This window comes from Eumetopias jubatus, unplaced genomic scaffold (genome assembly GCF_037043125.1).
Source record: "Eumetopias jubatus isolate StellerSeaLion01/CBP00866 unplaced genomic scaffold, mEumJub1_p1.0 scaffold_11, whole genome shotgun sequence".
Lineage (NCBI taxonomy): Eukaryota > Metazoa > Chordata > Mammalia > Carnivora > Otariidae > Eumetopias > Eumetopias jubatus.
This window is the reverse complement of record NW_028274817.1, coordinates 115,404,704-115,431,672: the sequence shown is the minus strand read 5'-3', so window position 1 is coordinate 115,431,672 and position 26,969 is coordinate 115,404,704. Positions and strand designations below refer to the sequence as shown.

General features: G+C 45.8%; 1 protein-coding gene across 3 annotated transcripts in view; it reads right to left on the bottom strand.

The window, feature by feature from the left end:
- PIR (pirin) overlaps window positions 1-26,969 on the bottom strand; it is a 103,026-nt gene that overhangs the window by 51,532 nt on the left and 24,525 nt on the right. For all 3 annotated transcript variants that reach the window (XM_028115027.2, XM_028115029.2, XM_028115028.2), the window contains exons 4-5: window positions 19,468-19,551; window positions 15,864-16,070 (exon numbers count right to left, since the gene is read on the bottom strand). In XM_028115027.2, coding sequence (XP_027970828.1) covers window positions 15,864-16,070; window positions 19,468-19,551 — 291 coding nt within the window. The remainder of the gene's footprint in view (window positions 1-15,863; window positions 16,071-19,467; window positions 19,552-26,969) is intronic.

Genomic DNA, 26,969 nt, shown 5'->3' with positions numbered 1-26,969 from the left:
AAAGAAGAAGGGAATAAAGATGCTGACAGGACTCACGATCCTGATATTTAAGCAGAGGCATGTTAACTGTGAAACCGAACTTGGACTTCTTCACTATTTGAGTCAGCATTATTGCCTGAAGTTGGGCTAGAGATGTTTTAATTTTTTGGAAAATTAAAACCAGAGGAAGAACAAATACCCATCCCTTATAGGAATGACCCACCCATAATCTTACAAAGGCAACAGTACAGTAAAACCACAATGACCCCCAAATATGCCAAGAGGGAGCCTTCCTATCCCTTGCCTCCTATCCATGCCTAACGTGTTCCAAGGTTGAGTCAGCAAATCCACTAACTGATGCTAGAATATTCCTCCCGGGGCTTTATAATATTTTTTAATCTCTATTAGTTATATTTGGTATTTACTAAGATGTTTTTAAGGGTTCTTGCAAGAAAGTGCATCAAGATGGGAAGCTATTCGGCAAAGATAAGATTTCATCAGAGCACTGGGACGGATACCTCTGTGCAGATATGACTAAGGGGGAATTTATTATGGCACAGGGCTTCTCCTACGTGATCGTTTACAGGACATTCTGACCCAGTCAGGGGTATCTACTTGTACAGGCACATGCCTGAAGGTATCCTTTTGGTGTAGAAAGAGAGAAAGGTTCATTCTGAAGCTGCCTTCCATGAAAAAGAGATAAGGCTTTCCCAAACTGGAAAGAGACACACTCAGCAAGTTTATGCACCAGGGCTGAATGGTACGGCAAGGCAGAGGTGCTGTGCAAATAAAACGGGGCAAAATTCAGGAGACCTGAGTCTGGGCCTAGATTCCTTCCACAATGAGCTGTGTGACCTTGGAAAAGACTTTCACCTAGGTGTGCTGCAGCCTTCTCCTATACCAAGTGGTGCAAGAGCTGGAGAGCTGAGCTCTCCTGTCTACTGTTGCCTGACATTCTGATTCCAACAGAAGAAAAAGGAAGAGTAGGTCTTGGTTGGCTCTGAAAATCAACTCATAGTATTCCGAACTCTCAACTCTTGCTGCCCTTAAGAACTTCATTCATAGCCTAATACACCATTACAGCAATGAAGGAGGTGAATGAATGGCAAGTTTCTTGTCCAACTATTATGTAAATAGGCCGGAGATGGTCCCTATGTTGTTCAGCCCAAAGTCTGCTGAAACCAACTTAAATTCTCCTGCATCCAACTGCTTTAAATATACTCCAAATAAACATATTTTTAGCCATTTAGAGCCCACCTACCACACATACCCTATGAAATCGCACCCACCGTCTCCTAGCAATAAACAACACCCTGCAGCTAGAAAAGTCCCCCAAATGCTGCTGCCCTTTGGAGCTCTCTGTCCCGGAGGCCCTCTACCTTGTTGCTGAGCGACATCATCTAGACAGGTAGGCCCCCTCTCTGATTTCCCCTACTCTCCCAGGAAGTTTCTTGCGCTATTCCCCTTCTGGGTGTGGCCTTGTGCCTCTGTCTCTGGAAGGTTCCCAACTGTAAGGCACCTCCCTTACAAGGCAACCTTGTCCATGCACCACCCAAATAAAGCTTGTGTGTTACCGCCTCTCACGAACCTGTCTCTTCCTTGATCAACTTCCAAATCCCCAAACTTACTACACCAACCCATCTAAATAAAGTAAGTATATAAACAGGCTCCAGAAGTATTGAATATGGCCTCTGCTCTATCCACAAACAAAAGAGGAAGTTCCCTACTATTCAGCAACAGCTCTGGGAAATTAAAGAGTTGACCAAATCAACTAAAGGGCTGGAAACCCACTCCTACCCCCATCTGGGCAAGTAGGAAGTGGTCAGCTCCTTAGCAAAATTACTGATGGGTCAAGAATCTCCTCGGAACCCCTCAACAATCCATCTCTCCTCTTAGGCCTCCCTGTCTTTAAAGTTTCCACAGATAAAAATCTGTTCTCGGCAGAAAATCTGATTTATGCTGGGTTGTGCCAAACTGGTAAGGACCTATGAGCTTGTGGTTTAGAGCACAAACTATGGAGCCAAACATCTAGTCAGAATGCCAGCTCTGTCACTCACTAGATGCACAGCTAACCTCGCTGTGCCTCAGTTCCCTCTCTCGTCATGTTGCTGTGAGAACCCAAGATAAATCACACAACATGGTGCCTCCTCAGTCTCTCAGCCTCACCAGCTCCTGAGCCCTTGGCCCCCTCCTCACTGACTGCCCCCACCATGCTGGGAACCACAGCAGCTCCAGAGCTCCTGGGCTTGAGGCGGACCGACAGACCAACTGAGGCTCTGGATCCACACCCAGCCTGGAATGATGATCCAAGCCACTGGATGTGGTACGCGCCCTCCTCAGAGGCTGCCTCAAGTGGCCAGGTGATACAGTCCAGAAGGGCATTAGCCCCAGTGGGATGGAAGATGTGGAATGACAGAAAAATTCTTCTCTCTTTCTCCATTACAACGTCCTGAGGTAGAGTTTTCTGAACAGGCATCCTGTACCACCAAGTATTTGTCTCTTTTCCTTTCTCCCTCACACTCGCTGCCCTGGGATTGTAGGGAAGACCCGCCCCAGGCTCTGTTTTCCAAAGAATCCAAGCAAAATCGGTGGGAAAAAAATAAAAATAATAATAAAAATAAGTAAAATAATAAAAAATAAAACAAAATATTAACCAAAAAAAAATCAGGAGGAAAAAAACTGATACAAGTAAAGCACTCAGAACTTCACTAATAACAGTTACCACTAACCATGAGGCTGTTAAGTACATGAAATGTGCTCAATGTGAATCGAGATGTGCTTGTAAGTGTAAAATGCACATTGGCTTTCAAAGACTTAGAACAAAAATGTAAAATATCTCATTATAAACTTATACTGACCACATGTTGGAATGACAGTATTTTGGATAACTGGGCTTGAATAAACAATTAAAATTAATTTCACCTGTTTCTTTTTCCTTTTTTTTAAAGATTTTATTTATTTATTTGACAGAGCGAGCACAAGTAGGGGGAGCGGCAGGGAGAGGGAGAGGGAGAAGCAGGCTCCCCGCTCGGGGCTCGATCCCAGGACCCCGGGATCACGACCTGAGCCGAAGGCAGACACTTAACTGACTGAGCCACCCAGGCGCCCTCTTTTCACTTTTTTTTAAATGTGCCTACTGAGTATTTTAAATTACATGTTGCTTCCATTACGTTTTTATTGGCCAGCTCTGACTTATAATTTAGTACCTCCTAAGTCCACAAGAGATGTTAGTCGTTTTCATTTCCCTTCCCAAGGAGTTCTAGAGATTTGCTGTCAATAAAGCCTAATGATAAAAAGAATGTGGGAACAGAAAGGGAGACAGATAGGGGAAAGGGAACAAATATTTGTTAAGTACCCTTAATGTCACTAGGCACATTATATATCATACAAATACTCGAAGCCTATTCATTATTATCCTTATTTGGCAGATAAGGAAGTAAGGGCTCAAAATAATTTTCCCAAGGTCACGGAGGTATTAAACAGACCTGAAAACTGGATCCAGGTCTGCTTGACTCCACAGTCCATGCTCTTTTCAACCTAGCATACTGTCAAAGGATTGGCTCTAATGGTATGGTATAGTTTCAATAAGTGAGGTTTTTTGACATATGTTAGGGCTTCCTAGAATTCCCTTAAATCACCTACCCAGGAGGTCAACTACACTAACCAAGTTAAAAGCTGCTGCAGAACACAAATCAATCATTCAATATCCCCCTCACCCACCCCTCTCGCTTTGAGTGCAGGAAATGGAATTCAATTGGTCCATGGCACGTGGTCATCATACATCCACGAGAGCCCCCTTTGTTTTGTATTTTTCCCCATTCAATGCCATTCTCCCACTGGCTCTTAGTTGAGCACACATAAGGAAGAGCCTTTCAATAATACCCTTCATATGTTTATTCAGATCTACAGGTGTCCTTGAAAAGTGTTATTGTGTGCAAAACTGCTTTCTTGTTTTGATTTATGCCACATTGTTTCCTAAAATCTAATAATGCAGATATAAGTAAATATAAATCTATTGCCTCTGGCAGCTACATCATGTTCCACCGTACATAACTACCACATCCTACTTTCCCGGTCCTTAGTGGTGACACCGACATCGTCTCTGACTCCTTTCCACCACCCGTGATGCTGAGATGATCACTGCCAGAGGTCTACTTGTTGAAGTTTTGCTGGAGTAAATATCCAGGAGCAGAAATGCTGGGGCCTACTCTCTCTATTCTGTGTTAGCTTCACTAAGTAACCAAGCAATGCTGGCTCCCTCTCCACAATGAATACAGTTAGTTGCCTGCCATGCATGAAGTTTCTAGTTCTCCCCATCCTTGCCACACTTGACAATACCCAACTTCCTAACTCTGGCCAATCTGAAGGGTGTCAAGTGGTAGCATATTATTTGAATGTCCGTTTCTCTGCATACTGATTAGAAGAACATCTCTTCACATTCTTATAGGCCTTCCATAGTTGGGTAAAAGATTTTCTTAAGACCTGGTACCTGGAGTTGCCACCAACACAAGCCTCTGACTTTTCAAGAAGGCAAGAATGTTTCAGCTCAGAGGGCAGAGGCACTATGGACACATGGCTTTCTTCTCCCAGCTGTAGTAATGCTCTGGACTGACCGTGTCCATCAATTTTCTGCAGATATAAACACTCTAGGGCTTGGAGATTTGGTTGTATAATGAAATCTCCTGGAAGCAGGGCTGGTATTGCCATAAATGTGTCTCTTACTCCTTCTGGGACTTACTTCTCAAGTGAGATGAAGGAGAAGCAGTGTAGAAAGAATTCAAGTTTGGCATCCTGATGGAGCCACATCCAGTCCGGGTGACACGCCAGGCTGTGGTGCTTATAAAGGACAAGAAAACCCGTACTCCCCCCAAGCAAAGCAGAATTAAAGTCGGGTAAAGAGGCTTTGGGACTTTATTTAGCACGTAATTCGAAATTATGTTTTCTTTTGACTCGGTTTATAAAAGAAAGAGGTTTTAGATCAAGGGTTTAGATTTCTTCCTAGAAATCTGATGATGGAAGAAATGTGTGTTCAAGATTGGGACATTTTAGTATTTAGGTAACTTTTATGCTACCACTTGGGCTTCTCACACACCTGTCAACATGGTTGGGAATAATTCAACAGGGAACTAGCCTAGAATACAATGCACCTTGGTATTTATTTAATGAAAATACTCTCTATACTCATTTAAGACCCTTCTGGGGGTAAAATTTGTCCCAGAGAGTTGAAGTTAGCTTTGGTGGGAAGAGGTCCACACTGACAAACTTCTGTCCTTCCCTGAGGTGGGGGGCGGGGGCAGTTATTGCTAAAGGTCAACTCCAATAAGTTAACAAACAACATGCTGAGGAATACTGGGGGAGCCTCCAGACCCCTCCCTAATGTCCCCATGAGGGGCGGAGGGGAGAGGGAAGGATAGGATCCGGGTGGTCAGGGCAATCCAAGGAACTGAGCATGCTCAGCTAGGCTGTTTGCTCTGTCTGTGTCTTCTGCCACGAGCTAATAAGAGGCCAGCCTCTGAAAAGGATGCCTATGACTCTAAGCTCTGCCAGGACATGTTTAATGAAGTGCAGGAAGTATTAAAAGCGCAAAAGGTCTCAAGAGACAAGTCATGTGCCCTTATCCAGATTTTACTGGTAATAAAGATGACATTTGGATCCCCCATCTGGCTAACTCCTCAGAGTCTACGTCTCAATTCATCCTGACCTTGGGAGGGGAAGAGGTGATAATGACCTCTTGGTCCTCTCCTCTACCTCAGCTCCCTCCATTTGACTTCCACCCAATTTGAAGTCCTCTTCTGCTTTTGTCTGCCTGACAGACTCTGGCAGTTAAAACCTATGAAAACACTTAATCACAGCCACCAGAAATCGCGTTCAAAACCTCGTTTGCACTGATCAGTAACAGATGGCTTCGAATCAGTATCTGATGCTGGGAGAGTCTACCAGCCAAGCCTCGGGAGTGACTCGGAGACACTCAAAATCTCCAAGGCACACAGAGATGTAAGTGGTTCTGACTCCTGACAAGCTGAGCTGGCCAGGACTCAATTCGCAGAACCTCCAATTGATGTCTAGAGACAGAAGAAAATGAAATTGAAAAGTAAAAAAAAGCGAGAGAGAGGCGAGAGAGGGAGATAAATGACCAGAAAAGTTTTACATGGTAAAGATGACCATTTTTCCCATTTTTGTGCTTAAGACAATGAACATATATGCTTTGAAGGCCTTCTTCAAGCATGGAGCTATTCCACTGGGTCTTTCCCCACCTGGAAGCAGAAACACCTTATGAACACCTCTGTGGCTTGGTGCTGTCTCCTTCGCACTGTCTAGACACTTTCCATCCTTCTTTGTTGGGTCAGGTGGCTCCTATAGACTTGGGCCTGCTTTTCCTGAACCTTCACATTGGGCTGAGCCTCTTACCTAGTCTCCCTTCCCCTAAAGCCGCCATGTTCACCAATCCGGTGACCCACCACAGTATACTACTGTTAGCAGTTGATGTGTCTGTCCCTTCGTCTGGGCCCTTCCAGCTCCCTGATTTCTGTCGTCTTTTTCCCCCATGCCTTCACAGGGTCTCGCACACAGCTGGCCCTCCATACAAACTTGCTGAGCTCCACCAAACTATTTCCCTTTCTGGGAAATCCTTCCAATTCCCCATGGCCAGTATGGAAGTCCTTCCAGGAATGGGAGGATCTGACGGTTTCCTAATCTCAAGGGAATACTCAACAGCCCAAGGACATGCAGTGGATGATGAAAAGGATTCCCTGTGGTTTTAAGACCACAACACGCTCCTCCTTTAACAGAGTAAACCCTATCAGTGACCTAGAGCCCATGTGAGTTGAAATTTAAAAATTCTTGTCCATCTTGGAGTACCTCTACCCATCCACAGCAGCAGAATTCCTAAAGCTTCATGGAATCAGACTGGTATCTGAGACCAAATTTTCTTATCACCTTTCATCCTGAGTTTGGTCAAATTATTCATAAGCTATGTGATCCTGAGCGTCTGTGATTTGGGCAAAAGAAAATACTGTGTTTGCGGCTATCTGTAGCATAACTTCATTCATGCCAGTACGGGTCTTTAAAATACTGACATGCACCTTGTTTATATCCGCCAAGAGCTCAGCTTCCAAGGCAACATGCAAGAGCCTCTGAAACTCTCCGTAGTGGTCCTGTATTTTTCACTCTGCTTAGAAAAAAATATGTAACATGTTCCTGGGGAAAGACTCACTATCTCCTAGAAGTCCAACCTTGACAGCCATACAAGTGAGTACAATGATCTGTAAAGTGTCCACTCACCTTTATTGAGGGAAACACCTGGACTTTTTATGGCTTTCGTTACACTCTTATTCTAAATCTCCTGGCTAATCTGTCATCCTGATGACCAAGGGCAGTGATGTATGAAGGGCACAGGAAGTAACCTCTGGTTTAAAAGTACACCTACCCATTCTTCACTTATTGCCAAAAAAGGGCTTGTTACCACCACTGGAATGTGCTTCCTAGGTCAGCGGGGACATCGTGAAGGAATAGTAACATCTGGCACCCTTTGTGCACACCAAGAATGTTATTTCAGGGGTGAACAGAGCGTCCTGGGCAAGAGCAACCTTTTGTACAGCGGATTTGAGCAAATCCTGACTGCTGTTTATGGGAACATTCCTAACTGCAAATGAAGTGCCAACCACGGCTGCCTACCATAGGACAAGTCTTTGAAGTTGCCGGATGCATTTCTTTGGTGTCCTCATCTTTATTCAACAAGACCAACAGATCGAATTGTGCCCATTCTCAACACTGAATCAGAACCACGTTTTGCACTTGTCTATGGAATGATGCCGATCATCTGCTCGGGCTCCATGGCCTGTGGGGGGGAAGTTCCTATGGAACGGGTGGCTTTCTGAAATTCGAGAGAAGAGAAGGCTGCACGCAGCACTCCACCCTACCTTATCCTCAAACCATGCCTCTGACAACCCTGGGAGAGAGAGGGGCGACGAGGGTAGATGCATACAGCCAAGGCCAGCTGTAGGCAAAAATCCAGGAGTAGACAGACTTGGTGTTGGATTTCCCTCCGGCCCCATATTTTATGCCATCTCCTTTTGCCTGGTCACAACCCCATGAGGATCTGGTTATCCATGCAGCCTGCCATCATGATCCCCAAATGGGTATCACACTCCTACTACCCACGCCTTTTATCCACACCGTTCCAAAACATGACCCCTGCCACGTCTCTTTTCTTTCTTTCCCTCGCTTTACAAAGCACACAAGCAAAATCGACCGTCCTTCCTCCAGACTATCACGGAAGTTTTGCGTGCTGCTGGCTTCACCTTTCACGTATCACATGATACCTCTGATGTGTGCCAGTTTCCCTTCCCCCGCTAGACCATGACCTTATTTGAGGACGGTGGTTGTTTCTTGGTCACCTATCTCCAGGGCACTGCACGATGTGCACACAGCTGGTGCCTAATGACTGACCGAACAAAGCTCACAGAGAAATGGGACACGTGGATTAAAGAGCTGTCAGTCCCAAATCCCACGGGATGTGGAAATAGATGGTTGTGTAGATCTAGGGCAGCTGAGAAGGCTTCACTGAAGAGAGGGAACATAGGCTGCACCTTGGTGAACAGCAAGGAGGTGGAGATGGTGAAATCCTCAAGTCCATGTTTCTACGGGACTGGATTTCACCATATCCTTTCCTGGCAAATGCTGTTGCCCTTGCCCTGTGTCAAAGGGAGACCAGAGGGGCACCTGGGCGGCTCAGGTGCTTAAGTGTCTGCCTTTGGCTCAGGTCGTGGTCCCCGGGTCCTGGGATCGAGTCCCGCGTTGGGCTCCCTGCTCAGCAGGAAGCCTGCTTCTCCCTCTCCCTCTGCCTTTCCCCCTGCTCATACTCTCTCGGTCTCTCTCAAATGAATAAATAAAAATTCTTAATAAAATAAAACAAAACAAAGGGAGACCACAAGGTTCTCTGCCTTGTGCGGATATTTCCTTTCCTCTTTCCCAACACCCATCCATTATTTATTTAAGGTCAAGGGAAATTCGGCCAGAATTCATTTGGGTGACTGAATCTCTTAGGTGGGACTTTAACTGAGCATTCCTCATAGCATCTCATTAAACATGGACCATAACAAAAACAAAACAAAACAAAAATCAATGGAAATAACAACTAGAGGAAAATAAAGACCGTTATCAGGAAGAAACATAAAATCACATCATTAAAAAGCTTGGGATTCCTAAAGTGGTCAAATCATATTAGGTTTCCAGAAACTGCCTCATCGAGATAATGGCCATCCATTTTTTAAAATGTCCACTTACTGTTCAATGTAACGTTGAATATTACAGTATTTTTCTTAGCTTTTTTTTTTTAAAGATTTTATTTATTTTACAGAGAGAGAGACACGGCGAGAGAGGAAACAAGCAGGGGGAGTGGGAGAGGGAGAAGCAGGCTCCCCGCCGAGCAGGGAGCCCGATGCGGGGCTCGATCCCAGGACCCTGGGACCATGACCTGAGCGGAAGGAAGATGCTTAACCCAGGCGCCCCTTGGTTCTTTCGTCTACATTTGTAACTATTTTTCTTACACTGAGAATCTTGACTCCCCAAAATATTAACAAGTTAACTCACTGGTTTTATTTCACAACATACACAAAACTATTTTAAAATTGTAATGCCAATACTAACAATAAACGATGGAGTCAAGTTTAAAATTTTTGTGCTTTTTTTCTTTAGAGTACATGCCACTAAAAATGTACCGTCAGAGAACTATGTTTAAAAGTTCTTAAAATAGATACTTTTCTCTGTGTAGTTATGTTGCTGAGAGCTTTATACACATTTTAAGGTCTTCATTTGTTTTTGATTTTAAAATTTGAGGTTTTTTCCTTTTCTGGTGTAACTTGATATTTTTAATATGTAAACATTTACATCTTTCAAAACTGAAAAGAAAAAGACATATGGAGAGAAGTGTCAGATCTGTCCTTACCCCCACCCTCACCCCAAAGGGAACAGTTGTTTAAATATCCAGTTTTTAAGTGTATCACAGAGTGCACTGACTTAGGAATACAGTAAATGAACAGAGAAGCCTTTGGAAGGGACGATTCCTTTCTGGGCAGGTGGCATTTCCCCTCTGCTCACTCTCTGGGGCAGCTAGAGCCTGTTCTCTCCAGTCCCCTTCGTCAGGAGCACACAGTGCCACTTACAACCTCCGCCACTGGGAGAATAGTCATCATTCTTTTTTGAGCCAGACCCATGAACTTGTCAGCATACGTCAAAGGCAAAAAAAAAGAGGGGTGCCTGGGTGGCTCAGTCGTTAAGCGTCTGCCTTCGGCTCAGGTCATGATCCCAGGGTCCTGGGATCGAGCCCCACATCGGGCTCCCTGCTCGGCAGGAAGCCTGCTTCTCCCTCTCCCACTTCCCCTGCTTGTGTTCCCTCTCTCGCTGTCTCTGTCAAATAAATAAACAAAATCTTTATTTAAAAAAAAGGCAAAAAAAAGAGGGGGGACAAAAAGTGTGCCTGCGCTACCTGTTTTCATGATTTAATAGTTTTTTAAATGCTACTTTGAGAAGCTGTTCTTCTGAGCTCGGGAAGGAAAGAGAGGCCTCCTGTGGAGGGGCCGGCTCTCCCCACATCACAAAGTGAATGGGAGCAAACTCAGAAAGGCAGAGGAGCAGGGGAGCTGAGACGTGGGGGAGGTCAACGGTAGAGTCTGCAAGATCCGCTTAAAATGTGCCAGACACAATCACAGAGTTCAACTTATCCCGGAAATAGAGAAATAGGTACAATGCAAAAATTTTCTAAGTGTACTGTCCAGTACTAGGATTGCCAAAAACCCACTCCTGTTTGGATGTGCTATCAAGGTTACTTCCCTGAAAGCCACACAAACTCTCTCTATATTTTAAATCCAACTAAGGTGCAAGGAATACCGACAAAATTGTATACTGGTGATAAAGTGTTGCAAATGACATTCTGCCTTTAAAGTTTCCTGGATGAAAACAGAAGCTCTTTCTAGCTCTGGTATAGGAACAAGTATGCGTGTGCACCAACGGCCTGCTACACAGCCGGATATCTATCAGCTCTCTGCCTAGGAGGTAACAATCAGACTTGGTTCTAAATCATATGCCAACCCACAACCAACGCAGGCTGATCAGTGGGCAGGTTGCTTTTTGGTGGAGAGACATGCCCAAGAGAGACAGGGTCACCCAGCGCCTGCCGAAGTAAAATCAGAGCGGGGGTGGGGGGGATATCCAACAAGGACCACTGAAAGCTGCTAAGTACACCCCCTACTAGAGATCAACCCACACCTTGAAAACCGACAGGGAAGATGCTAAAGCAGAGAAGATAGCTTCCTGTGGACCCCCAAGCCTCCACATCTCTGCCTATCCTTGTCACTGCTTGAATTTAAGAAACCTGCAGGGAACAATTTGGGTCTTGCAAAACAGCCTAGTATTCACATTTAAAGGAAAAAAAATCTTTTTTACTTTCTTTACTTCGCAATCCCTTAAGTAGTTTAAAAATGCAATTTAGCTAATTTTACTGTTCTCTCAACTTTTTAATTAGCTCATATTAAGCTTATTGCAGTCATTCTTGACCCCTAGATTGTCTACCTTCTTACTACTTCACCCGTTTCTCCTATTCCAGCATTCATTTACATTGTAATGATTTCACTTATGCACTTAGGAAATGTTCATGAATTATCTGGTATGTATCAGGCACTGTTTCGGGTGTTGGGGCACAGTGGCGAGATCTGAGCAAATGACAGGAGATGCTTGGCCGACTCTCTCTGGAAAGTGAATTTTGAAAATGTTGATTATCATCCAACACGTGGAGATACAATCCGTCCATCAGAAGGAAGATCCTTTTCATTATGTCTACAGGCCACATGAACAATGTACAAAGCTTTTGCAAAGTAAAAGCAGCAACCACTTAGAGCTCAATCTGCACCAGATGTTGTTCTAAGTTCTTTACACGTATTAACCAATTTAATCCTCTCGACCCATTTTACAGATGAGAACACTTGGGCCGGGCAAGCTTAAGTGGCCCTTCTAAAGTTACTCAGTGGTGGAGCTGGCCTTGAACCCAGGCAGCCTGGCTCCAGGTTGCCTTTTTCTGACCCCAGTGGGGCTGAGGCCTCCTTAAGGTTTGCTTCTGACACAGCGGAATCTAAAACAGCAGGAGGCAAATAGAGGCATTATATTCCAGAGAGAACGGCCAAGAAACATTGCTGATTGGCTGCCTGATAAGGATGGAATGGGCTTTGGAGAATTTTATACTGTCATGAAATAAACATGTGATTTTGACCTTCCAGAAGTGACAAACTATGCAAAGTATCCCATTTTTATCCTTTCCTCCTTTCAGCCTTCACTTGAGATCGTGATGTTCCGGCAGAATTTTGCTCAAAATTGGTTGTGGCTTCCTGAGCGCTGAGACATACACAACCTGGGAATAGGGACACATCTACCTTTCAGACTAAAAAAAAAAAGGACTCTAAAAAAGCTTTTAACACCCTGCACAAAACCCCCTCACCGTTTTTATGGATGTCAAAACTAAAATCCAGAAAGGTTAGGTAAGATTTGCCAAAAGCCACACAGCTGAACCTGAACACCTTCTCTAGGCACGTAATCAACCTGTTCCTCATGACGAGTCAACTCCTGTGTCTTGGATCCCACAGCCATTCATTACACATATGACAAACAGCACTGGCATCATCTGGGAGCTAGTTAAAAATACAGACTCGCAGGGCGCCTGGGTGGGTCAGTCGTTAAGCATCTGCCTTCAGCTCAGGTCAGGATCCCAGGGTCCCGGGAGGGAGCCTCCCCTCCGGCTCCTTGCTCAGTGGGGAGTCTGCTTCTCCTTCTCCCTTTGCCTCTGCCCCTCGCCCTGCTCCTGCTCTCTGGCTCTCGAATAAATAAAATCTTAAAAAAAAAAAAAATACAGTCTCGCAGGCCACCTGGGTGGCTCAGTCAGTTAAGCGTCGGACTCTTGATCTCAACTCAGGTCTTGATCTCAGGGTCACGAGTTCAAGCCCATCCAGCAAAGAGCCTAGTTAAAAAATAAATAAATAAATGCAGATTCAGGCCTCACCGGACCTGCTCAATCGGTCCGCATTTAACAAGCCTCCTCCCTCCCCCAGGTAATCCATATGAATAAAGTTGAAGAAGTGCTGGGATGGTCACTAAGTCCATTTTCTAGATATTTTAGGTGCAGGAGGGGAGCGGTCATTGACTCTACATTGGCTAGAAGCACATCCATCTCTTGACAGGTAGCTTCCCAGCCTCACCTTGTAATTGAACTTAAAATCATCTTCTGATGCAACACAATCTACAGTTTGATTTAAGGCATGTCTAGGCTTTTAAGTCTCAGTCACTCCTTGGTGAGCAGATATTAAGCCTTCAGATGTAAAAAACAAACAAACAAACAAAAACTATGTTTCTTATGAGACCTGGAAAGACATGGCCAATCGCCCATCCTTACAATGACTCCTGCTGGTGTCTTTTTCTTCAGAGCAGGTTAAATGCCTTTCCTGAATCCCCGCAAGTCCCTTTAGGACAGACAGCAAACATAAATCTCAGCCCAGCTCCTGCCCAAGTGAACATGAACTAATCAAAATAATAATCGTAACAGCTATCGCTCACGTGGTGCTTACAGCGTGTCTGGTGCCGTCTGGATAGCTTAAACATACCAAAAACTCACTTAATCCTCACAGCAACCCTGTTGTGTTCAACAGGATTCATCCTGTTATGGATGAATACAGTGAAGCACAGAGAGGTTAAGTGGCTTGCCCAAGGCCACACAGCTAATTCAAGGTGGGGATTCTAATCCAGGCCAGCTGTCTCTGGAGGCCATGCGGGTAACCATAGCACCACACGGCCTCTCAAAAGTCAAAGTGATGCTGCCCAGGGTTCCAAGAGTCCCTTAATAAAATGCTCTCATAATAAAGCCTGATCATGTACTCAGGAGAACGTAGTTCTCTTCAGCAATTTTACTTGACAAAAAGAAAAAGAGAGGCCGGCAACCACTAGGACATTGTTTTACAAAGTTAAAACACATGACCTCTGGTCTCTCATTCTTGGTTGTGATCGCAAAGACCATGCAGTCTGCTGCTTGGAAGTACTTGAAAATGTCCTTCTGCCTGTAACTGGAACTGGCTCCAACATTAAAATTGCATCGTGTTGTCTATAAATGAGAAGCAGTTGTGAACTCTAAGGATTCGTGATAACGCTGGCTTTGCTTATCTGTTAAATCCATGGTCTCATTTCTCTTTTTAGCTGCAGACAGCTTTTTTTCTAAATGAAATCTTAACGACCATTCCAATATACATGACTGGGCAAAGCCTTGTGCTTTGGTTGGGAGTGAAGAGGGAAAAATCTCTTGACCTCCACGATCAGCATCCCCTGAAGGGAGGTCCCTAGAACCCCAGAGTTCTGGAAACCCAGAATGAAAAATAGCCCAGGAAACAGAATGAGCCGCTCTGCACGAATTCAGCTCTCCTTAGGCCTCCCTGCCTGATCCTTCCTATACATGGCGATGTCCTTCGCCTTGTACCAGGAAGATGCCGCAGGATCTGAATTCGGCTCTGGGGAGCTGAAAGGCAGGACACCTTTGCCATATGTTTGAAAAGGGCACTACCCAACATTCAGCAAGACAGGAGATATAAATACACACTGGTAAGTCCCAACCAATAATCCTGACCAACCTGTTAACCATGATACATATCCCACTGAGTGGTTGGCTAGTAGCCACTGCCAAGCCATTATCCCTGTCGGTGCATATAAGCGACATTTAAATTTACAAAAATTAGTGTTTAAAATAGTTTTAGGTGCTGACCGCACACAGGGAGAATGGCAGAGTTGTTCCGATTATGTTGATGCTCTCCGCCCCAGGTGGCATTTGTGGAACTGTGGATATAGCCCTCCAGATCCCCGAGGAACCCTTGTAACCACTTCCGTGCCCCCAGCCCAAACTCAACGGCCATTAGGTAATGACTTCGTGGAAGAGAACAGGAAAGCCCAGCCCCCTTGCCCGGGGTGGGTCAGGACAACCTGAAGGCAGACTGAACCTTTCGGAGTCTCCATCTTCTTTGGGACTTTGCTTGAGAGGACACCCTTGCTTGGCTCCCTTCCCTTCCCTGGTTTCTTCTCCTGTTCTCTAGGGGCACTTCCTATACAATCACCCGCACGGGAATTCCCAGCTCAGGGTCTGCCTCTGGGAAATGCCCCCTAAGAGACTACACGACCCGGCTCACTACCCAGCTGGTCACTGGCACGAATCATTTGGCCAACCCAGTGGCAGTTCCGGCGCGCAGTTAATGAACACGAGACTTGAGCCACACCCTTCTCTTATCACAAATATGTCCATAATCTTTAGCCTCAACTGGTCTTATTTGATTAAAAAGGTGGGACCCTAATCCTAAATATTATAAAGTCTCAGCTGAGAAGAATGTACAGGGCATGGCATGTGTGGGTTAAATCAATGTTCAAGTTAATTAAAAAAAAACCCTTCCTATGATATAGTAGTGTGCTTTCCTTACTAAGCTGGACTTAAATGATTTAAATAAATCTTCAGGGAGTGGAGCTGGTTTGGGTTGTCTCTCAAAGGTCGCAAACGTGCAGTACCAAGGAGCTCTAAAACTGTACAGTGAGAGGCTGTAATTCGCACACATGCTTAGACCTTGAAAATTGCTTTTGACCACATTTTTTTATATGAGCTTGCTTTCTTGAAATTTCCCTAACTCTATGGGTTTGCATGTGGCAAAAAAGGTCTGGGCTCCCTTGGGTTCCACTTCTTCTGCCGTCTCTGAATCAAGTCCACCCCGTGGGATGCGAACTGTGATCCACCCAGCGGAGACCCGGAGACCCCGATGGGGCCAGCCTCACGTGACCGCACACCTCGGCTTTCACAGACCCGTAACAGCGCAACTCACCTTTATTCCCAGGGCTTCTCCAGAAATGACGGCAACCGTCACACCATCCTTACTGGGTTTGGGGATTTCTTTACTCTTCAGCTCCTGGTACTGAGGCTCCACCATCTTCTCTGAGCTTCGCAAATTAACCCACAGTTGGAGGCCATGGGCTGGCTCTTCTGAGCAAGGCATCTCGGCGTGCAGAATTCCCCGGCCTGCGGTCATCCACTGCAAACAGCGGACCAACAAGAAGGAAATGTAACCCAGCCTTTAACAAGTCTGCAGGAGGGGCAACTGTGTCATGGGGACTAAGCCAGGCCCCTTACAAGTGCTGCTTTCGGGGTCGTGAGGAATAAACAAAGCAACAATGACAACTGCTGAAGCCATTTCCAGGATTCCAAAAGCTCTGCAAGCTTCCTCATTTGAATTCAAAGCATCAAACCTGAAAGTCACACAAATGGAAGGCTCTTCTCTTGGGCGTCCCCGAGTCTTAGATTGAGCTCTGAGACAGGGAGCTGCAGGGGGACAGTATGCCGGGGACCACTCTCAGGAGCTACACCTTACGTGCAAAGCACATGACGCGGCTGGGGGAGAAGCCAAGCCGCAGCGCAGTTACAACGGACGCCTCGGCAGGTCCAACACGGAGCTCCAGTATTGGCTGAACCTTCCGAATTGTCGCAAATTGAGACGAGGTAGCCGAGCTTTCCTATCCCCACATGGGCACGCCATTCACCGGGACCCACGCCGCAGCGGGGAGCACAGCCGTGGGAGCAGCGGCGAGCAGAGGCCGCGCCCGCTGCAGAGGGCGGGGCCCAGGACAGGACGCGGCTGAGAGCCGGCGCTAGCCCGTATTGGCGCAGTCGGAGGCCACGGGCCTCCGCCTACAGATCCGCGCGGGGGCCCGTGGCGTCCACTGCCCCGTGCACAGGGGGCTTGCCTGTGCTTGCTCGGTTCCGCTAATGGAACCCTCGCTACCTGGAGCAGTAGTTGCCTCCGCCGGTGTGCACATTCTGCAAGCATCTGTTTATCTCTTTATCGAGAGCGTTACCAGGGGCCAGCCCCAGACACTAACCTCGGGACCTAGGGATGCAACATGGCAGACAGGTTCCCCGCCTGTCCTAGCTTGGCTTCGGCCACAGAAATCCCGAGACTAGGAGTGAAGGGCAAGTATTTCTTTGGGACCTGCTGCAGAAAGCACCAGTGAAGAAGGAAAAAGCAAGCTCGGCAAGGGAGAAAGCCAAAAAGGGGTGAGGACGAGCAGGGGCCATCTGTGGGCCCCCGGGGTCAGTCCCCCCCGGGAGGCCGGCAGATGGGTGCGCGGAGGGGAAGCTAGGGGCTTTACCCGCCAACTCCCATCCCTCTCTGACAAGACTTCTGGGGGTGTCCAGTCCCCAGCACATCCGGCTGCTGAGAGCGACCTCGGGCAGAGTAGCGGCGCGTGAGATGGACAGCCGCGCATGCGCGCGCACACACGGGGACTGCTGCCACCCGGACTCGGGGGTGGGGCAGAGGGCCAAGAGGCAGGCCACCAAGAGCATCCTCCACCCGGCCCTCGTGCGGAGAGAAATCCTTAAACAATGAGACAAATAATCAATTGGCATATGATTGTACTTGGCGCTGGGGGTGGGGGGTGCGGGCACCACGGGCTTCTGTGAGAGCGCATGAAATGGAACAGCTTACCTGAGGGCGGAACTTTCAGGCTGGAACCCAGACAAGGAGTAAGAAGTGACCCGGGGAAGGGCGAGAGGAAGGGAGTCCATACAAAGGGAGCAGCAGGTGAAAAGACTCTGAGACCAGAATGGGCAATATCCGTTCCCAGATCTGAAAGAAGGCCACTACATAGTTTAGTTTTCTTTCTGTCACTAAATCTAAATAGATTTCCATCTTCCATTTGACCAGACTGATGACACCTTCTAGTACAGGGGTCGGCAAACGACAGCCCAGGGGCCAAATCCAGCCCTGTCACTTGATTCTGTACATAAGTGTTACTGACACACAGACGTGCCCGTTCAGTGACATGCTGTCTGTCTGCTCGCATGCTGCGAAGGTAGGACAGAGTGTTTGCCACATATGGGACTGTATGACCCACGAAGCCTAAAATAGGTGCTATCCACTTCTTACAGAAAACATTCGCTGACCACAGCTCTAACACAACGTGAAGGAGATCTCAGCACTGCCCCACGCTGCGCTTCTTCCATCTGATGGCAGCTATTGGGGCTCCTCAGAGACTTGGCCTCCCGTGTGTTTTTCTGTTAGGTTCACAGTTTATCTCTCCATATTTTCAATCTACTTTTCATACCTTGTTTATCCTTTTTTAGATATAACCCAGTTTGGCAGGAACTTTCTTAATATGTACAGCCCACCTATTAGATTTGGAGGGGGAAGAGCAGATTTCTCTTTTCAACCTCGCTATTTACTAGCTCTGAGGCCATGGACGTCTTTCCTCAACATCTTTAAATTCCCATTCTCTCATTTTTTTTTTAAGATTTTATTTATTTATTTCACAGAGAGCGAGAGAGGTCACAGAGGGAGAAGACGACTCGCTGCTGAGCAGGGAGCCTGATGCGGGCTCGATCCCAGGACCCCGGGATCATGACCAGAGCCGAAGGCGAACGCTTAACCGACTGAGCCACCCAGGCGCTCCCATTCTCTCATTTTAAAAATGAGGTAAAAAGAATACTTTAGAGAGATTATTCACATGAAAATGCTTTCAATTTCATGTTCATTGAAACATAATTCAAATATTTGCAGTTAAAATTCCCCACACAATATGTAAATAATCCCAGAAAGTTCTTGACATTTGAGTTCAGACTTACAAACCCAGCAAAGAATACCCAAGAGTTGCTGGGGCTTCTAATTCTAACGTGTCTCCAACAAGCCGAGGGTGGTGGCAAGATCTGGATCGTGGTCTTAAGTGACAACACTTACCCCTGCAAACAAGTTGGAAGACAAAGGGTAAACTGTCACGGGGCGCCTGGGTGGCTCGGTCAGTTAAGTGTCTGACTCTTGGTTTCGGCTCAGGTCGTGATCACAGGGTGGTGGGACCGAGCCCTGCGTCAGGCTCCATGCTCAGCTCGGAGTCTGCTTGGGAGTCTCTCTCTGCCCCTCCTCCGGTCCTCACTCTCTCTCTCAAATAAATAAATAAATAAAACCTTTAAAAAAAGAAGAAGAAATTGTCACAAATGCAGCAGGAAGGTCTAGAAAGATGAGGACAGAACCTGGTACACTGAGTTTGGCCATGGGGACATCATGAGTGACCACTGCCTGAGCAGCCTCAGTAGAGGTTTGGGTGGATGTTGAGACAGGCCAACCCTGATTTCTGTGAGTGAAGCATGAAATGGAAGATGAGTAAGTTAAGACCATCATCCTTGATTATGCTTTTGAGAAACGTAAGAGAAAGACTAGTTGGGAACTAAAAAGTGACTGAGGGAGTCAAGGAAAGCTTGAGCGAATACAAGAAACCAGTGCAGGTTTCTAGGCTGAATGGAAGGACCCACAAAAAGGAAGAGGTCAAAAGTTTAAGAGAGCGAGGGAGGAAAGTGTGAATGTACTGGAACCGGGTGAGAGCAAGCATGCGCACCCAAAGGCTATTAAACCATCAGCGATTGCTTGTCGTCGGCCATACCTGCAGGTCTCCTGGGTTCATGTGACCAACATGTCCACAGAAATCTTCATGGGCCATGCTGCCGCCCTCCAGGAGGTAAGATACCTTTGACAAAACAAGCAGAAGAAAAAGTAGGTGTTTGGCAGCTATGAAGAACTGTTCACTTCTTCCACAGAAAATGTGCTGAGAAAGTGTGAGGAGTGACCAGGACAGTAGCACAAGCTGAGGGAATGAATCTCTAGTGAAAAGACCATGCTAGTCCATACAATGTCTCTGAGAGAATTCCAAACAGGAGCCCCCTCTTCCACGTAGATGCAGCCCTGAGCATGCCAGAGCTCACAGCCAGGTGACAGAAGCCCCCACTTGTCCCCTCAGCCTACCATGATGGGTCCCAGAGCTCAGGGTGAAAGAGGCGGCTCCCTTTGAAACAGCTGGGCCATGTTACCAAGGCCATGTTCAGCCAGGTGTGTGGGACAACAGATTTCAGGTCTCCACACCTTCCCCTAAAAGCTGACTTGAGAAATCCAAAGGCAACGTTATTTCCAACACCAGGCATACAAACTCACTTAGGTGCTCGATAAACCCAAGTGAAATATCAAATGAATTCATATAAATTAAAGCCAACTTTTCCAGGGGCATGTCCAAACTAAATCTAAGAATGGAAAGAAATTCTGTGCTGTCCGAGAGAGTAGCCACTAGCCTCGTGTAGCTATTTAAGTTTAATTAAAGTGGAACAAAATTAAAAATTCAGCTCCTCAGTTACACTAGCCACATTTCAAGTGACAAACCCCTGGTTCTCCCCTTCCTTTTAGGTTATCAGCCTGCCCACAGAAAGCAAGTCCGTCTGGGAGGGGCCAGCCCCCATGGCCGTGGCCTTCACAGGTCCGGCACAGCCAGTGAAATCTGAATAAAGTCTGCCTAAGTTTCGCCCACATATGGTATTTGGAAGCTCAGCTGCATGCAGATAGAAGCCACATTCTACAATATCAGCTTTATCAGAAATAAGGTATTTTTTCGTATCTGCCATCTTTCTTACTCTTTCATCTTCTCAACTGGCTCAGAATTCATGCTGGGAAAACAGGCCATCATTTACTCTGCCTTCTCATACCCCAACCAAAGGGCAATTAAAGACCTGCCTACTGTCAAGCTGTTGAAATCTTATATTGTAGCCTTATAATAAACCACCTTCTTCCTGAGCCAACTTTATTGGATGCCAGTTCCTGAAACCACAGACTTTATATAGAGCATTTATGACAGGAGAAATCAGGGCTGGCTGACATGAGGGCCCTCCACGTGTCATCCTGCCGAACAATGCCATTGAGGTACACTCTGTACAGAATGGTCTCAGCAGCAACCTTTATCCCAGCAGGTGACAGGCAGACAGCTACGGAAACTGGAGGCTCTAGGTTGGGATGGTTAATTTCCTGTGTCAACTTGACTGGGCTAAAGGATGCCCAGATACATGGTAAAATGAAACTTGCTATCCTAATGGCAACAGTGCAACATCAGCCCAGAAAGAGAAGAGACCCACTTGCATGGGGAATTTATATACAATGACAGCAATTCCTGATCAGTGGGGCAAAGACGCATTTTCCGATAAACGGTATTGGAACACAACTGGCCGACCATATGAGTAAAGAGAGTAAGCCCCTCCCTATATATGGAAACGTGTTCCAAATGCATAGAAGATTTCAATGTTAAAAACACACTTCTGAGGGGCACCTGGGTGGCTCAGTCGTTAAGTATCTGCCTTCGGCTCAGGTCATGATCCCAGGGTCCTGGGATCGAGCCCCACATCGGGCTCCCCTGCTCTGTGGGGAGCCTGCTTCTCCTTCTCCCTCACTTGTGCTCTCTAACTCTCTGTATCTCTCCAGTAAATAAATAAAATCTTTTAAAAAAAGCACACGCACTTCTGAGATTTAAATCTACGGAGACAAGAAGAATACAAAATGTCAGCACAAACCTATCTTTGCAGTGTTTGTTATGATAGCAAAAAGGAACAATCCGGATGATGGGTCTACTAGGGTACACTCACCTAATTATGGTACAGCCATACAAGAGAATATTACACACCTGTTAAAAAGTGACATAGATCTCGATTCACTGACACGGAAAAATGAAATACTATTTAATCAAAAAAAGCAGGTTACTGAATAGCAATTTTATTTAAAGAGGTCACATACAGTGATGAGTTTATTTTTTTTTAAGATTTTATTTATTTATTCATGAAAGACAAAGAGAGAGAGAGAGAGAGAGAAGCAGAGGGAGAAGCAGGCTCCCCAGGAGCAGGGAGCCAGATGCGGGACTCGATCCCAGGACCCTGGGATCATGACCTGAGCCGAAGGCAGTCGCTTAACCAACTGAGCCACCCAGGAGCCCACAGTGATGAGTTTAAACGGGTTCATTTAAAAAAATTCTATCTTGTCATGTTACAGTGTGTGTGGAGATGCCCGGACAGACACACCAAAACGTGGACAGCGGTCATCTCTAGAGGGTGGAATTGCAAGTACATTTTATTATATCCTCTTTCTGCTTTTCTGATAGTTTGGGTCTCCTGCAAGGAGTAGTTTACTTTTTTACAACGGAAACAACTTTTGTATCTTGCAAAAATAAAAAGAGGCTACTGCTCATCAGTGAATGAAAAGAAGTGATATGCTTTATTCTGCAGAGATGCTGGTGAATATTTGTTCCCTCTTTAGGTGAACGGGGACTGGCCAGGAAGGCTGTGAGACAGAAGGGAAGATACAAAGAATTGGAAGAACAGTGCCATACTATGTGAGAGGACAAAAGTAGCTAGCTCTGACTTTAAGACGTTGCTAGACAGAAAGACCTAGAATTAGTATAGAGGCCAAAATAGGAATGAAGCACTTAGGAGCTCATGCAAAGCTTAAAAATGGAAGAGGACAAATAAAAAGCTTCCAAATCTCAAACAACCAGTCAAACTAGAAGGAGCAGTGTCTAGAATTGCTTTCCTTTTCCTGTTATGCATGCATTTTTAATTAAAATAACTGCGTAATAAAGGCAACTTTCGTTCTGTTTGGGCTGAAGCTTTGCGTTCTCAAAGGAGTCTCTTTCAAATCGTATTCCTTCCATCCCCAAAGTTTTTTCAATTACCCAAGCCTAGGGACTTTCAAGTTGTTAATCATCTAAAAATATGTCAGGCAACTTGAAAAAGTAAATTGTGGTGAGCATGACTCATTTAAAGATGAAAATTTACGCAGACACCAAAAGAGGTTTGCGTGTGTGCGTGTGTTGCAAGTTTTATTTTAGAAAGCAATGTCAACGCTGTTTCTAAAAGACAGAAGACAGTTATCTCCACTTTTCCTCTACTTTTTCAGTGTGGATGTCCTCTTTTCTCTGGTAATACGAAAAGTAAACACCATCCTAAATACTGTAAAATCTGAATTAGAGAAGCCTGGTCAATGAAGCTTTACAGAGTTCATAATGCCTGCCTTTTACTACTTAAAGCAAAAACCCATACTTTTAGCTGTTGGGAGGGAAAAAGATCAGAAACCAATGACCCCTTATTTATGATTGTCTTTTGTTTTATTTATTTATTTTTCTCAAGTGCTATAAATGCTACACTGAGACTTTATAAATTAATGCCTGCAGCGGATTTTTTTTTTAAACCCAAGCAGTACCAAGAGTTGACACAATCCAGATGATTTTTCAGGACATTACATAATCGCAAACACCTGGAGAATGGCCGTGGGTGGTTGACTGAACTGGGAGTGTTATGTTTAAACTCAAGAGCTGTGTGTGTCTCATTAAGAAATCTGTAATCTGAAACAGGTGTTTTCTTAAAGGACTTGCCATGCGCCCTGATCCTGCTCAGTCCTTTCCCCTTCTTAGTCCTAAACTTTCCATGGATCTTCACGAAAACACTTTGGCTTCCTTGTCAGTTCTTCTTGGTGCGTTCATATATTCGGGAGGAGAGAGACACAACACCAAAACAGGAACAAAAGAAAAGTGGCACTTGCGATGTGAAATTTAAGAGCTATCAATTAATTCTGAAGAATCACAGCACAAGACAGAGTGAAGTTTGTTGTTTCTTTCTGGCTGGTATTTAGAAGGACGAGTGTGATGATCTCATTCAATGTTTCTCGATGCAAGACTTTTTCTTTAAAGCAAAACGTTTATATCATAGATAAAACTATGTTTACTTTTAATTTCCACGGGCCCCAAATGGTGGCTTTTTTTTTTTCTACTGGTATAGCTGAGTAGGAAAAAGAGAAAAACAAAACAAAAACATGGGTTGAGCCCATGGCTGTTGAGACAGGCCAGCGAGGAACACATTGCATAATAGAAGCGGCTAGCAGGTCTTCGAGGATAGAAAGGTAATGTTCGAATCCATACAATTAAGGACCCACATTATTTACAAAAATGTTTTAATTACTTGGGCAATCACTGAGACATCTGGAATATCACCCCACTAAATAAGCTCATCCAATCCCGACCCCACATAAACACCTTCACCAGGGCCAAAAGGCGGTTTTAACAAAAAAGGAAAAGATAACCAGCACCATTTAGGTATTCAGCCAAATATTTTAAAAGCTCTACTGGGTCCTGCCTTGCCATTTCCTGCCCCAACCCTGCCCCGGGGCCAATGCTGCAGGGATTCCCACCGCACCACCCCCTGCTGGCGGGCCCCAGTCTGGGAGAACCACTCAGGCTCTGGGGCCCCTGCTGGAATCTCAGGTTTGCCATTTACCAGGTGTGAAATGTGGAGCCAAGTCCTTCACTTCTTGGAGGCTCGGTTTCTTCGTGTACAATCAGGACCTAGGAGAGGAGCTCACCAAGTGTGGTAAGTACTAAATGGGTAACGTGGACAAAGTGCCTAGCATGTAAGTGTTCAGTAAGTTCTGGAACCAGCACATGTGCCACACTCCTGCTGGCCCAGACCCTATTCGTGGGTCTTCCCTCATGCTTCCTGGAAAGTATTTCTCCCAATATTCTCACGGCTCACTTCCTCACTTCATTCCGGCCTCCGTTCACACATCGTCACTGCCTAAGAGAGGACACCCCCCAACCAGCCCGTCACATTGGTGCGTCTATTCTTTATCCTCCTGTATTGACTTGTTTCTTCTTCCTCGATTTTTCCCAAAGGGACACTATACCATACAATTATTTGGTTATTCATTGTCTGTCTGCCCTAAGAAAGCATAACCTCCCCGAAGGTTCCAGCCCAGTGCTGGCACTAAAGAAAGATCTGCCGAACGAACGAATGGATAACAGCATCTCGTACCTGCATAGCATTTCAGCATGGACAAAGCCCCGGATTCTGAGAATGTATTATCTACATGTCAGTGTTGAAAACAGCGTGGCTCAGTGTGCTTAAGGTCACGCCATTAATAAGAGCAGAGCAAGGACTTAAATTAACATGTTGTCTCTGAAAATAAAAACCATTTCACCCTCCCATACCGCCTCGCCATCTTGGCAGCCCCGCATGTGCTCTGAGATCAGATGGGAGTTGCAAAATCAGCCAGGACTGGGGCGCCTGGGTCGTTCAGTCGGTTGTGTATCTTGATTTCAGCTCGGGTCATGATCTCAGGGTCGTGAGATCAAGCCCCATGTCGGGCTCCCGGCTGGGTGCAGAGCCTACTTAAGATTCTCCCTCTCCTTCTGCCTCTGCCCCTCTCCCCTGTTCATTCTCTCTCTGAGAGATGAGAGAGAGAGAGAGAGAGAGAGAGAGAGAACCAGCCAGGGCTGCCAACTGCAAGGGCTTTAGGCGAACTGGCCACCTCTGGCAAAGAAAGGGTCCTTGTGCTGTTGTATGCAAAGCTGAAAACAGGCCTCAGGAGTCCTGGGTGAGGTGGAGAAGAGGTTGGAGGGACAGGCAACCACAGGTTCCTGAGAGGCGGCGATCCCAGGATCCTTCCTTGGTGTGGACATGAAGAATTCCACCCAACAATGTCTAACTACAGAGAAAAGAACAACTGCCTTTAGGCAATTTTCCTTTTATATTTTTCTGTTGCTCCCATTCGCAAATGTCTCCCAAATCTATCCATTTTCCTTTCCCTAGGAGTAAAATATCTGGGATGCACATCAAGGTTCGGTAACAATTACATTCCTGAATCCAACTACGCAGGTGAGCTGAATCGCGGACTCCCTCAGAACCTTCCAGGTGCTTCTAGAACCCCGGGGTGAGACCAGGAATGCCCTTTCTCTTCAAACCCCACTCAAGATTCAACCTTTTGTGGAATCTCTTCAGACAAACTACCGCGGGCTCCTCATGTAATCATCAGGCTGACAGCACCTACATCTCTTAAAACTGCAGTCAAGGTGTTCACACCCATTGTGTTATCATTCCTGTGTTATACTGAAGGGACCGCAAGGGAATGGTTTGCCAACTTCTATGATGACCCGAATTTCCCACATGCAAAAAAAGTGTAGTGTCTGCAGCCAGGGTGAGAGCAAGTGGGTGGTTGGAAGTACTGTTGCTGAAGAGTGCCCTCTGCTGATCCTAACAGTGTGTGCTCGCTGTTTTTGTCCCATCGGACCTCACGCAAACAGGGCTAGGCCTCACGAATAGAGCCGCTGACAACTAAGCATGTCTTCTAGCACGTGCGTGGGGTCTCTGCTTCAAGACCGTGTGTGGGTGGCAGGTTGCCATCTGGACATCAAGGGACCAGCTCTGTTGTGGTGTAGAGGGAAGGTTTTCTGCCCCCACGGTCTCTAGTTAAAAGCTGTCAAGGCAGACACCTAAGAATGAATGAAGGCTGGGGGCTCACAGGGCTCTTACCGAGATGGGTTTAAGGGATTTCCCTCTTGTTTTAATATTCTGTTAAGATTTCATTTTAATATTTAATTTCATTAAGCAGCTGACATCTTTAGATGGGTGCATTATTCTTATTCTGATTCAATTCATTGTAAGGATTTAATTTGTCAAACTTTTGGCCAGTGTGTTCATTGTGCTTGATGTTACTGGGTCACACTTCTCAGGTTTTGGACTTCAAGAAGCAATAAAAACAACAACAAAAAACAACCCCCCAAACAAACAAACAAAAAAGAAGCAATGAAAACATTTTATAATAAGGGGGCCTGATAGGAGGATGTCAATTTTTTGTCTTTTGCCTTTTTAAATAAACTTTAGGGGTAATTTTAAATCTCTTTCTTTTTTTCCCCTTTCTTTGCAGCTTGCACAGGGGAAATGTCATCACAAACTCATAAACAGGAAGTTAGAAATCACCCAAAACGAACACAATGATCATCCCTTCCGGACCTTCAGGGAGCCACCACTCTAGCAGGGGAAACTCGACTAAAATATACAGATAAGAGAACTTAATACTAGCCTGGCTGGCTCAGTCAGTGGAGCGTGCGACTCGGGGCTGCAAGTTCAAGCCCCACGTTGGCTATAGAGATTACTTAAAAATAAAATCTTAAAAAAAAGAAAAAGTACAATTAGTGCCTGTGGAAACACAGGAAAAAAGATTAATTCTGATGAGCAAGAATCTGAAGGAATGGGGAAGTCATTCATAGAGGAGGCAGCCCCCCAGCTGGTCCTTAAAAGACTGCACTACTTG